General features: G+C 43.4%; 1 protein-coding gene across 2 annotated transcripts; it reads right to left on the bottom strand.

Moving 5' to 3' along the window:
* Positions 1-268: 268 nt before the first annotated feature.
* On the bottom strand, positions 269-5,904 carry LOC137782368 (ETS-related transcription factor Elf-1-like). 2 transcript variants are annotated; one of them, XM_068571632.1, is made up of 7 exons: positions 5,634-5,904; positions 5,359-5,482; positions 3,512-3,616; positions 3,116-3,271; positions 2,947-3,021; positions 2,575-2,770; positions 269-2,435 (listed from the first exon to the last, which is right to left on the bottom strand). In XM_068571632.1, exons 1-7 carry the CDS (start codon positions 5,715-5,717, stop codon positions 1,814-1,816), a joined length of 1,362 nt encoding a protein of 453 aa, XP_068427733.1. In that variant the 5' UTR covers positions 5,718-5,904; the 3' UTR covers positions 269-1,813. The 2 variants fall into 2 exon arrangements, with proteins under 2 accessions (XP_068427733.1, XP_068427732.1); XM_068571631.1 differs by lacking the exons at positions 5,359-5,482; positions 5,634-5,904 and adding an exon at positions 4,983-5,114.
* Between the last annotated feature and the right edge of the window lie 7,518 nt (positions 5,905-13,422).

The following is a 13,422-nucleotide window of genomic DNA, read 5'->3' as shown; positions in this document are numbered from 1 at the left end:
CTTTTATTTACATTACATAACACTGGAGAATTACCCTTCAGGGATCAAAATAATCTTAAAACAATTAATTTGTTAATCGTATTTTGAATTAAGGTATTATATCTGTATTGGCAAAGTAACTAATAAATAAACCTGTAAAATAAATTACATGCAGTAGAAAGTACCCTCTGAATTGAAGTGGAAGAATAATAAGTAGCATGAAATCCAAGTACCTCAAATTTGTGCTTAGACTCCAGGTAAAATGAGTTGACGATGAATTTCACACATACAATGACACAATTAAGTTTATTTTATATAATAGGCAATTATCTTTTTTTAACACCTCTGGACTGCATGAAAGCAAACACACCAGAATAAGGCAACACAAAGGCCATCTCTCCCTCTGCTATAAGCTTATATAACATCAGTGAAACTTACAGTATCAAAAGATTCTCCAAATGAAGCGAAGCAAGGGGATTCCAAATAAATGGCTTAATCAGTAATAAAGTGAAAACAGTTTTGCATATGGTTCTCTGGGAAAGGCAGTTATAAGCATCTTCTAAACTAAGTTTAGCCTCACATAAGTCTGCTTCAGACCAAACTCAGTTATCATTTGGTGTAAGGTTTTAGAGGCGGCACTCGGATCAACTGAAGGGGAAAACGCTCAATTAACCATTACTTCATTGTGAAAGGGCCAGACGTTTTACTCCTTGCATAGAGTATACAGACTGTGCAGTAAAACAACAATTTGTGTGAACCTGAGGGAGAAAATGGCAAGAAGGCACAAAGTCAAGCTTGTTCACAGACATACAGTATATAACACACAATACATAAAGATATCAAGGCTTTAGAGGTCATTATATGCATTTGTGTACATATACACATGTAATAAGTAAAGATAATGTACGAATAGTAGAAAGGCTAAATGGCAGCGCTATGACTCGACAGGAGGCAATGCAGCTAAATAAAAAGGCCATTTCACTGGTGATTGTCGACAAAAGGAAAGTCCACTGAGTAGGTACATTAACTACAAACAGCAGCAGTGCTAAATTACTATTCTTGAAATAACAGTGATCCCTTGTTTTTTAACATTTCACAATACAAACATAATTCAGTAATAAAACAAATTTAACAATAATAATAATAATGTGGAATGTTTTCCCTTAATAACCATATGATTATCAAGAACACGGGAAGCGGGGACAGGATGGACTGAGGTCGTCAGGCACTTAAGAGAAGAAACATACAGCAGAGATAAACATTAGTGCAAAGCCGTTTTTAAGGCAGAGGAATGATTTAGCATGTGATAGAAGAAAAAAACAACACAAAAACAAACAAAAAGTCGGAAAGAACGAGAGTAAAGGCAGAGAAGGCTGGAACAATGTACTGACAATTTGGTCCGTGGCGCTGCAGGTGAAGTGCAAGCAGAGGGTGTGCCTGCAGAAGGTGCAGAAAGGCTATAGATTCCAGTGCATGTCTGTCTTTGGTGTTTTATGTGGTTAGCGGCTAGAGAGCGTGACATAAGGATTGAGACGAAGTGCGTGAGCTTTTAACGTCTCCTAAAAAGTAATTTGCTAAATTTTGGGAGTATGCTGCCAACTCAGGGAGGAAGTAGTGATGTAGATTCCCTTTTATTATGAATTCATAATATAATTTATAAAACAAAAATAATCCTAGATTAATGCTTCTGCTCTTAACGAACATAGGCCCTTGTGTGCAGACATTGCCGCAGCAAAGTGGAGCTCTATAACTGGTCCTGAGTCAGTGGAGTGTGCGTGCGTGCGTGCGTGCGTATTTTTGGGGGCGATTGCTCTTTTTTTTAATTTCTTTTTTTTTATGGGTGAGAGCTGGTCAGGGGTACCAACTGTGGAGCCTCCACCTGGGAAGTTTTGGGTCCTGTGTGCGACCTTTCATCGGGCGCCTCACGCACACCCTCACAGTCCACAGCTGTCTCTGCGGCGGCCTGTCGCTCACACAGACTCCCCAGAAGCTGAGCCGTTTTGAAGACCGAGGCGTGGCCCGCAGGCTGCAGGGATTGGACCTTCTGCAGGTTCTGCAGGGTTCGCAGCATCTCCGCGGACACAATAGGCAAATGCTGCTCCTGGATCAAGCTGGTGCTGGCGGGCCTCAGGACGGTTTCACGCTGGCCTGAGGGCCTGGGGGCCGACCGGGTCCGCTGAGCGGCCGGGCCTTGAAAGGAGCAGGAGGACGTTTTTTTCTGTGGTGGGTGTGAGTCTTCCTCCTCAACTGACTGGTCACTAGAAGGTATCGTGCTGGCATCCGAGTCGTCACTCACAGCCTCATCAATGCCACTAATGTCGTCGTGGTCGTCATTGTCTTCCTCCTTGATGCCCTCTCCATCTGTGATGTAAATCATATCTTTGGGCAGAGAGGTGAACTGGTAGACGAGGCGCTGGCCTTCAACTTTATTCAATATGCCTCTCTGGTAGTAGTACCTAAATGAACACAGATGTTATGTAGGTATTAACAAAACAAACCATCCATCCACACACATACGTATTTCCATCAAAGTAAAGACAAAACCATATTGTGATGACATTTCTAAATCACCCCAGTCCTCTTTTGCTAGTTTACCTGAGCGCTCTGCCCATCGTCTCATAATTCATATCCGGCTTGTTCTTGTGTTTTCCCCAGAGTCTGGCCACCGCTTTGGAGTTGACCAACTTGAAGATTCCCGCGTGGGGATTGGTCCATTTGATGTAGCGGGGGCAGACCTGTCGGTCCTGCAGCAACTCCATCAGGAACTGCCACAGGTACAGTGTGTTTCCTCCTGGAGCACAGCCACAGGAAACATGAGGGAAAAAGAAAAGACATAGAAAAAACACGGAAAATATAAAGATGACTGCCGCTTATTCAGACATGAGAGACTACCATGTAGAACTGCCATCACATTGATGCGTGCATGACTGAGAGGGGCGTCACTAATTTTGCTGTGTGTCACAATACCTTTGTTGTATTTGTCCTTCTTCACTATAATGTCTGGTGTGGGAGACTCTGCCCTTCTATGTCGAGCTTTTCTCCCTGAGTATTCAAAGAACAAGAGCAGGTAGTTTGCAAGTAATCCTCTATAAATCACACAATTATATAAGATATGATAACCCAGAAGGTAACGGACCTCTCTTTTTGGACTGCAGCTGTGCCGCAGGCTTGTTTGTGTGCAATGAGTGCCACTGCGGCTGGTCAAAAGCTCCCACAATCCCATCTGCTGACACAGTCACCTGGGTAACAGGAGTAGTGATGACATCACCTAGGCATGGTAAGAAGGTCTGGGCTGCAATGGAGGGTGGGGATGATAGGAGGGGAGGAGGGGCATAAACAGATTTAATGAGAGAGAACAGCACTGTGACCATCGTGTCTAAAAATAACATCTCACAGTCAGACCTGTCCTACATGAGAAAACAGCGGTGGGGTTTTATTAGGGCATCTTCTTCTTCTTTACTCTGTTAGTGTGGATGTGAGCAGCGGTAACTCAGGTGTGTGTGTGTGTGTGTGTGTGTGTGTGTGTGCTTACAGTAGTGCTCCAGGGAGAGGCTGTCAGGGCAGTCCATGTTGAGGAGCGAGTCGGCAGCGACAAGCGTCTCCATGGTCTCCTCCTCTCCACTTTCACATTGCTCCACTGCGGACGACAAAGAAGGGAGTAACACACTGAAACATTCCTTTTAGCAGGCGGGAGGGGGACAGCCTTTCGTGAGATGGAGGAATTAAACGCGAGACGCACAGCAGACACAGAGCTTTGCCGGTTGAGTCAAATTACACAAATTCTCCGCTCGAGCTATCTAGCCAAGAATCAACTACTTGATTTGTTAGGTATTTAGTTTGCGATGTACGCTTTGCCAAAAGCAGGCATTCCTTTCAGTTTCCCAGACAAGTTTTACATTATGATGTATATTAATCACAGGGCATAATAGTACAGTTGTTGGAATTAAAGGATTAGTAACTGTTTTTGTCTGATGGCCCTCTACAGCCCCATCAGATGGGATCAAGACCCCTTTATTGCACCCCTTCAAAAGATGGGATGGGCTTTCCTGGAATTGTTCAATTGTACTTCACTACAGAGAAAATGTGGTTGAGAAGGATTAGTGGCAGCATATATGAATTCATAAAAGACAAAGTGATCCAGTGTCTGTCAATATTCGGCCGTAGCCTTGTTTTTCAACAGTTTGGATTCACATTTGTTGATTGTTTTTGACTCACTTTTTGATACTTGCTCACTAGTTTTCACACACTCAATTTGCAAAGTTGGTGGCTGAGGTGCTCCCACTGATTCACGTCCCTCAGAAAGTTGTTGTGGCAATTAATATCTCGTATATTAAGACTTCAAATAGCTGATCCACAATCTTTCCAGGAGTCCAGTGGACACTTTAGGGGCACACTGGGTCATTGCACGAGAGGAGAAACAGAGAAAATGTTCTTTCGGAGTTTGGGTTAACTCCTTCTTTAATTACCCGAACGGATGATCGAGCAGGAGGTTTATTAATGATGTGCTGCGGTTAAATAACCGCCTGCCAATATCAAATTCTAGTTTAGTTTTTTTCTTCACTGCTTTTACTTCAATAACAATATATACGGCGAATGGCTCCTGTTAACCTCATTCTTGCCACATACATATGTACGTCTCCCTGAGGAAAAGCATTTCCAAAAGGACTATTTGTTTTGTGCGCATGTATTTGTGTGACGTGAACAAGCTGTAAAGCAAGGGGTCGAGGAAAACATCTGCTAGCTAACAGCTGTGTGTCGTGGGCTCAAAGCGCCCAGCAAACCAGCAAACAGCCCCTCAAAACAAACAGTCACGTTAAAAGACAGGCGGTTGGTGAGTTGTTGCCCCGACATGGTTGTAGTTTGGAGGTAAACTGGCTATGACTGTCCGCGAGCGTTGTCAGTTACCGTTAGCTAAGTTACCGAGCCTCGCCATGCCCGACTTCAACTGTTCGCTCCAACCAGAATAAAGTCGGGGGAAAAAACGATACAGTGATAAAACTTACTTTTAATTCCCAGCATTGGTGAGGAACAAGCCATAGCATGTGAGCTGTAGCCCGAATTGACCACGTCTACATCCTAATGATTCATGAACGATCTTTCACAGGGACGAACAGCCCAGTAATGTTTTGTTTCACTTCCTGAAATTTGTGCAGAGGGTGGGCCATGTGCAACGATTGCTGCAACTGCGCATGTGCAGTCGCCAAACGTTCTTTTATTTGACTCTGTTGGGACGTTGTGCTTCAAAGAACATGAATAAAACCGTCATAGAACAAAGCTTAGACAGTTAATTAAACATGTGTTTGGGCTGTGGCACGACAGATGAGCTTCAATCATTAAGTGTGACAGGCTGGAGCGTGTGTGTGTATTGTATGCACTGACCTTTGAGCAGCTGCTGGTGATGCTCCGTCTGTGACTGTTCACATGCGAGACCAGCATATGAGAGCAGGTGTGCATGGGGCACCTGCTCCACAATCACTGCAGGGTAATCCGAGTAACCCCCCAACTGCAACACAAAGACAATTAAATGATATGAAACCAGATTTGTCAGATTGAAATGTGTGCTCTGCTTTAAGACACACACGCACGCACGAACACATACACACACACACACACACACACACAAATAAATGTATCTCTGCTTAACATTTACTCACCTGTGACATGTTGACATGGTCACTGGCAAAGTCAAAGATGAGGTCCGACTGCTGCAGCATGGCTGAAAAATCCCAAACCCACATACAACCTTAACTGTGTGAAAACTGCATCGCAGCTTGCCTTTTGAAGACTTACTAACTGACGTCTGCTGTGTTTTTGTTTCCTGACTGATCCAGGTTTCGGAGAGAATCTTCTGATGAACAGTTGACTGTAAGTGTGGATCAACCAGAGAGCACCCCCCACCCCACTCAGGATACAACAAGGCCAGTATCTTTCCATGCAGCGCAATTCAACAGTGAAAAAGGGACGTGAGTAAAGCAATTGACCAGAGGAGACACAGAGGCGTCACAGGAAACTTGCGTTCGCTCGCTCTGCCTCGACTTTCGATGAGGAAGTGGGGGGCTGTTAACTGTCCTGTGGTCTGACTGAACCTGCCAGATAAGAACAGAGAGAAACGAGAGCAAACGTGTCAGCCGTTGGAGGCAAAACATAAAGTGAGAGCACTACACCTGCGACAAATGTCAGGCGGTGACCAGTTGCTCTTTTAAAATAAAAATTCCAAATAAAGAAATGTGGTCACTGCGATCTGTGAAACACAGCACAGTTGTCTTCACGCTTTCATACATCTCATGCTCTTATCTCGCTACTAAAAGAGACTCAACCAGCAACAGGAAGGAAGCGTTTGCACTGCAGAGTGTGTGTGTGTGTGTGTGTGTGTGTGTGTGTGTGTGTGTGTGTGTGTTGTGTGTGTGTGTGCGGTACGAGTAGGGGGGAGGCAGCTGGGGTTGAACTTGAAACGTCATGTCTTTGCACATCGCTCAAGGTTTCAGGGGCGTTTCGCACACATTCCTTACAACATGACTGCGAACGGGACATTCAGAACAAAACTAAACTAACTCCTCGGCTCTCTACTCCACACAGTTCTCTCCTCGCCACTTGGTTTTCTTCTTTTATTCCTCCCTTGTCCTCTGGCCATGTCAATTCCTTTTCAATCGCACAGCTCCGGCCCCCTGACCATCCCTGCTACTCAGTCCTTCATTTGTAGGTAATATTTTTCGGTTAAAATGAACCGTCGTCACTGAACTCAGTCTTTCCTGTTGCTGCTGTACAGCAGCCTCCCCGTCACAAATGTTAAACTCAAGCTGTAAACACTGTTTGCACACCTGCGCTTACCTTCTGCCCTCCTCTGTCAGAGATCACGCCAGCGTTTAGGTTCTGTTTACAACTGTGAATAAATCGCATCTAAGGGAATAAACATCATTGAGACCCTACGTTTTAATCCCATTAATCCTCGGTATAGTTGAAACAGCCTTGGTATGCCGACAGTGACTGAGCGCGCTTCTTTGTGTGGTGTGTGTGTGTGTGTGTGTGTTTGTGTGGGCGCGCACGAGAGGCACAACATGTTTGGGTCAGTTATCACACAGGAAGCACAGCTCAGTTAGGAGGCACCGCTTCCTGAATTCCTATGCCAAACCGCTGCCAACATCATCTGCTTGCAATGGCCTTCTCATATTTGACTTCCTCTGATGTGTTTGGTGCTCAATGATTTGCGTAGGCCACGTGGAAAAGGGGGGTTAGCTTCAAGTTAAACAAGGAGAAATAGTCCTCTTTTTAAAATAATGTTCTTTACTTTATGCACAGCTTGATTTAAAGGAGGGATTACAGCCAAAGCCAAACATTGATCAGCATCTGAAAGCGTTTTCATCATTGATTTAATTGTTTGAATATTTGCTGTTTTTCAAAGTCTGCTCTAATAGCAAGTAAAATATCTTTAGGTTTTAGACCGCTGGTCTGGATGTCCAGAGCTCTGGGAAAGTAGTAGTTGCAGCCCAGGAACAGAGATATTTACTCAAAACCACATACGTTTTAAAATGAACTAGCACAGACTGATTTATTATTATTATTCATCATGTACTTACTCTGACTGTCTATTCATGTCGAGTTGTAGTGCAGGTTGAACATAATTAACTACAAGCTCCTCTCCGCTTTCAAACCTGTAAATCAGGCTCCGGGTGTAGTGTGCACGGCTGCCAGGCTCTTTGTCAATATCAGTAAATGGAGTGTAAACATAAAGAATGCAGCTTACGTTTGGTCTTTTTCGTGCAATTGTTCTTTCTTTGAGTAGCTAACCACTACTGCCTGCCATTGTGACGTATATATATATATATATATATATATATATATATATATATATATATATATATATATATATATATATATATATATATATATATATGACTTTGTGTCTGTTCATTGTTGCATGCCCTGCAACCTGCTGCTTCTATAGAGGAGTCACTTACAACACAGAGCATTTGTTCATCAGTACTCTGGTCACATAGGTTCGTCTCTGTGGCCTCGGCACTGGGATCTGAGTCTGTGAAGTGGTTGCCAGGCCCCTAAGGACACTGATAAGCCCCCCATAACATTCATTCCCCAGTTGTGTGTGTGTGTGAGCAAGCAAAAGAGAGAGAGAGAGAGAGAGAGAGAGAGAGAGAGAGAGAGAGAGAGAGAGAGAGAGAGAGAGGGAGAGGGAGAGAGCCAGAGATAGAAAAGACTGCGGGTGTGTTTGACAGAAAGGGGCAGAGAGTGTGTATGTGTGTGTGAACTAGGCCAGGCTGATAACAGTATGGCAAGAGAGGGAGCAGCTGATAAGCCCCTCTTGTTGCTTGCGGTAACCGGGCCTTGTTAAATGAACACTGTGAAACGTGTGTATGTGCGTGGGTGTGGAAGAGGAGATTGGGAAACGGGGAATGGTGGAGTTGGCCACAACACACCACTGTTTTTCTTTTTCACAGCCTTCCTGGTGTGAACATATGCGTATGGTTTAGCTGTAATTTATAGTAAATCAGTAAAACACAATTCTTTATTAAACATTTCTTAATTCTTTTAAGTGCGTCAACCAGCCACGCTCGGAAACTCCCACACGCCCTATGAAAAATACTTTCACTTTGGCTCCAGCACATGTCATGCAACAAAAAGAGCTGCTCTCGCTCTGCTGAGAACTGGTCCTTCTACAGAGCAGTGGCCCTGTTTAAGTGGAATAAGAATCAGATGCTTACCGTGTGTTCATAGCTTGTGTCTGTATGTGGCAGAACAGCAGCTGCCTGGAGGATCCAGATGAGGAACGGAAATTGTTCTCATCACTTTTGGCAAACGGAGAACCTTCATCTGCTTACAGACCGGGGATCAGTTTCCTCTCGTGAATTCACAGCTACCAAGGAAAGAGCCACACAAGCTTTCCATCAGTGTGGGTCGTGTTGATTTTTGTTCTCTTCTTCTCCCCTTTAGACCTTGCCAGTTATTGCTTCCTCTTTTTTTCCAGAGAACTGCCCCCACTGTGAGTCCCGATTGGTTACCTGTGTTGTGAGTCAAGGTAACCCATAGAGACCATTGTCAGTGTGGAGCAAATGTAAACACGGGAGCATTTGCAATGTAAAGCAGCAGAGACAAGCCAGCTATCTGCAAACAATCCAGTTGGTTTATAAACTCGACGTGTGTGATGATCTCTCCACATACCACATATACCTGTAGGTCAGCTTTAAATGACCAAAAAGTATTTATGTATGTCAGTCTGGAGTTCTGTTTTATGCCTGTTACAGTTCATGTTAACACATTTATAAAACGTACATACCGGCTGGAAAGTAGGGACAAACAAATATGGACAAAAATATATATAAAAAAGACTTTCAGACAGGCACACAAAGTAGGTGCATGAATAGAAAAGACGTCTGTTTTTATCCAGTCCCTGATGCTCCCTACTGGCAAAACTCTGCACCAACACCCTTAAAGGGACAGTGCACTACAGCGACTACATGTAAGGTATTTTTTATTTTTGTGGTTGAACTGTCCCTTTAACAACAAGTGATGCTGTTCTTTTCCTCTCACTCTTTTAGAAAAACTTAACTGGTAAAGCTTATATGAGCACCTGTCATAGAGTGTGGTCCAGTGATGCTCTGGGGTCTGGTACAAGCTGGTGTGATTCTTGTCACCGGTGTTTCGAGGAAATCATCAGCTCTCTCATGAGAGCGGAGCCCTCCTCAGCCAGACATGCTGTCTCTGTACACCATCACTGCTGCAACTGTTGCATAACAACCCAGTCTGTGAACGTCATGGAGGAGAAACTAGCATCCGTGCATAACCGTCATTTGTCCACAAATGCATACATTTGCCAAAACTCCCTGTCTTGAATATGTGCTTTGCTGTGTTAAGACACTTTATTTAGCCATGCTGAAGAGCGAACCTATGAGTAGAAACTGTCATGTTGTTGTTATACACGCTGTAAAGTCCCCTATTTATTACAAAATTAGATTGTGAGGATTTCAACTTTTGCATCATTTAAATGTGTGCAGGGAACGGCGTTTTTGAAAAGATTGTTCTACCTTTAATCTGATCCATATTATGGATTTAATATCTGCGGGTGGATATGGACTGACAAGGCAGAATAAATTAAATATAACCTTTATTTCTTTTTGTCATTTTCCCCCACATGTGCAACAGCAGGCAGCTTCAACAATATGCTGGTTTGGCTGAAAACCAGGTTAACTCCCATAACATTTTTATAAAGTAACAAAGGGCAGGATTTTATTATTACAATGTGTGTGTGTGTGTGTGTGTGTGTGTGTGTGTGTGTGTGTGTGTGTGTGTGTGTGTGTGTGTGTGTGTGTGTGTGTGTGTGTGTCTGTGTGTGTCTGTGTGTGTCTGTGTCTGTCTGTGTCTGTGTGTGTGATACAATAGAGAGTGAGGCAAGGAGGGTGGTCAAATTACTGAGGAATTACTTTATTACCTGCAAGCAATCAAATAGATCCTGAAATTAATGTGTTGAAATGATGAGCGACTGTATGAAAAATTACTAATTGCAACCAACTAAAAAGAATGAAGGAGAACTAAGGGGGTAGACACGAAAAGCCAAATGACCCTCGAGCACCCGTTTTGGTTTGTTCCTCCTGGACTACCTTGAGCGGGGCTTTGCTTTTTTACAAAGTAAAACATAAGGTGCATCTCCATTTACCCACCCAGATCATTTTTGTATAGTCCCTTTGTCGGTCGACAAATTAGTTTTGATAAGCAAGACTGTTAACATTTCTCTGGTTCCAGTTTTTCATCTATAATAGGATAAAATATCAAAACAATATCATATATAAATCAGTTTGATTGACATTGAAAGTGTGTTAGTTGCAGCGTTTTTATAGAGCATAGGGCTTTGATTTGACCTCACTGACAAGCTGCCAACATCTGCACATTTACCTGAAGTAAGCTACATAAAGAAAACTGTCACGTTTGCACTGCTGTCTCCGACCGTCCTGCGCACTCTGGCCCCGTATTGGTCGGTACGATGTCAGATAACTGCGACTGGGGGAAGGTACAGTCCCAGTAGAGGATGTGGCACAAAGTTTTTATGGAGAACTGAGGGGGAGATGGATGAAAGAAGCGCTCCAGAGTCCATGCTACGCCAGTCTGATGAATTACTTCTGCTCGTCACGTCTGCTCAACTTCTGCTGCGTCCGATGCTGCACTGTGTGTGCGTGTGTGTGTGTGTCTGTGTCTGTGTGCTGTCTGTGTGTGCTGTCTGTGCATGCATGTGTTCAGGTGTTGGCATTTCTACATCTGCCAAAGTGAGCAATGAGTTGCATTTTTGTGTCATTTCTCAACCGTTTCTTCATTGTGCAAAATCAGAGTGACCAAAAACAGCACTTAAAATCAGACAAATCTGCACAGAGCTTTTTAACGTGCACAAACACTCGCATGGATCTCGGCGTCTCACTCACACACTGAGACAAAGACTCCAGCTTGCATACCTTTTTTTTTTGCTTCACGTTCTCGTCGGCAGCGAGAGTTTTTTGATTTGAATTTGGTTCAACATTTTTCCCTTGAAGTATCTCCATAGCTAAACCACACACACACACACACACACACACACACACACACACACAGACACACACACACACACACACACACACACACACACACACACACACAATCATAATGTGGCATGTTTTTCTTCCCAAATATCAGTGGAAGGGCTAAGCCCATTTGTAAGCTCTCCTCCCTGTGCTATCAATCTTATATAAATGTTCTGAAACTAAGGAGCAAGCCAGCAAGTCTTGCACGCCAAGAACATGTGCAAGGTCTTTTAAACTATCACTGTCAGATGCAGTGCTTTCAAAGGAGGTAAGAGAGACAGGAGTGAAACTTTATCTGGATAGTGTTGATATGCTATATGTTTGCATACCTAAGTCTGCCATGCAGGACTATCCTATGATCACCAAAAGGTTAAGAAAACGAGCACTGCCGGTGAAATATTTGAATGCTAAGTCAAACATCATGTTCAACCAACTGCTGATAATTGTTTTTGAATGTCGTTCGCTGGCATTTGTCTGCCGAACACGCTGTGTAAATATGCTAAATGGTGAATTGTTGGGGTGAAAAAAAAAGAATAAAAGAATGTTTGGATAAAGAGAGAGAGGCCAAACCGGTTCGTTTCACACTACAACCCCTCAGACAGTCCCAGCTCTGTGGGTTGGTCCTCTAAAGCTGGAGGGGAGGAGAAAACAAACAAATACCTGTACATGCGTACTGGTATTTGGTCTATGTGGTGTCCAAATGTACTGCACAAGTGTGTCTGTCTGTAGACTGTGTAGTGTACCAAGAAGGACATGCAGTCCCGATGTTCCATAAAGTAAAAAAAAAAGAAGAAGAGAGGAGTCCACATTGTGTGTCGAGTGCAGAGAAGCCTGGAGCAAGACAATCAAAAGTTTACTGTAGTTGTTAATGCTAAATGATGCGTGTTCTCTCGTTAACCTTTTGGCGTCAATCTGCTTCAGGTTTTCATCTCTTTTTTTCTGGCTCGTTATTGCAATAAAATACCATTGACAATAGACTACTACAGCATTATATTAGTTTTGGCTGAACTGTGCAGAGTTTATCCATTAAATATGGAAGTCTAGATGGAAAGTTCAAATGTGCCACGCTATTCCTCCAAAGCAATAGTATAGTCATTTTGGGAAGTGCGCTTCTTTCCTTGCTTAGCCAAGTGTGAGATGAGAAGATTGATACCACTTTTATTGTTTGTATGCTAATAAAGCTACAGCCAAGAGCTGTAGCCTATGCTTAGCTTAGCTTAGTATAAAGACTGGGAGCAGCTGGAAACAACTAGCCTGGCTCAATCCAATGCTAACAAAATCTGCCTTCCAGCAGTTCTATAGCTTCCATATTATCATGTTGTGTCTAGTTTCTGGTATTCCTAGCAGTGAGAAGTAAATAATCCGATACAGTGGCAATCACCGCTACAGTACTACTTTCCAGAGTGCGTAGCCTACCGTGATTGGTAAAAATAGCAGTAGGCTATCAGCAGCCGGTTAGCTAAGCTTAGCAGAGAGAGTAACTGTGCCTAGCCGAGAAATGGCCATGTAACCCACTGTAGAACGACAACTTGCTGGCTTTTGTACAGATCCAACAGGGTTAAACCAGATTAGAGGCTAACCGGCTGCTCGCGGTAGCGCATTTAATCGTAGGTTACATGCATACATTGAGCGGAATCAATGGTCTCATGTGGTTCTCTGCTGGAAAGCGAACCAACACATTTCCCAAAGTGTCGAAGCAGTCCTTTAATGCAGGTCCTTTTTAAGTGTTATCTTAAACTCTGTGATGGATCACAACTGTTTTCACAGCTTACTAAATCATCATAAATCAATGCCGCCAGGGCCATTACATTTTTTTCTTTTCAAACACAACATTTTTGAGCAAAGGAGGCTCTAAATTGACGCTGAGTTGATTACACTTTGATTTATA

The sequence above is a fragment of the Clinocottus analis genome, unplaced genomic scaffold (assembly GCF_023055335.1).
Source record: "Clinocottus analis isolate CAN_PGR_092001 unplaced genomic scaffold, fCliAna1.0.p SCAF_11, whole genome shotgun sequence".
Taxonomy (NCBI): domain Eukaryota; kingdom Metazoa; phylum Chordata; class Actinopteri; order Perciformes; family Cottidae; genus Clinocottus; species Clinocottus analis.
This window is presented reverse-complemented; position numbering and strand designations above follow the sequence as displayed.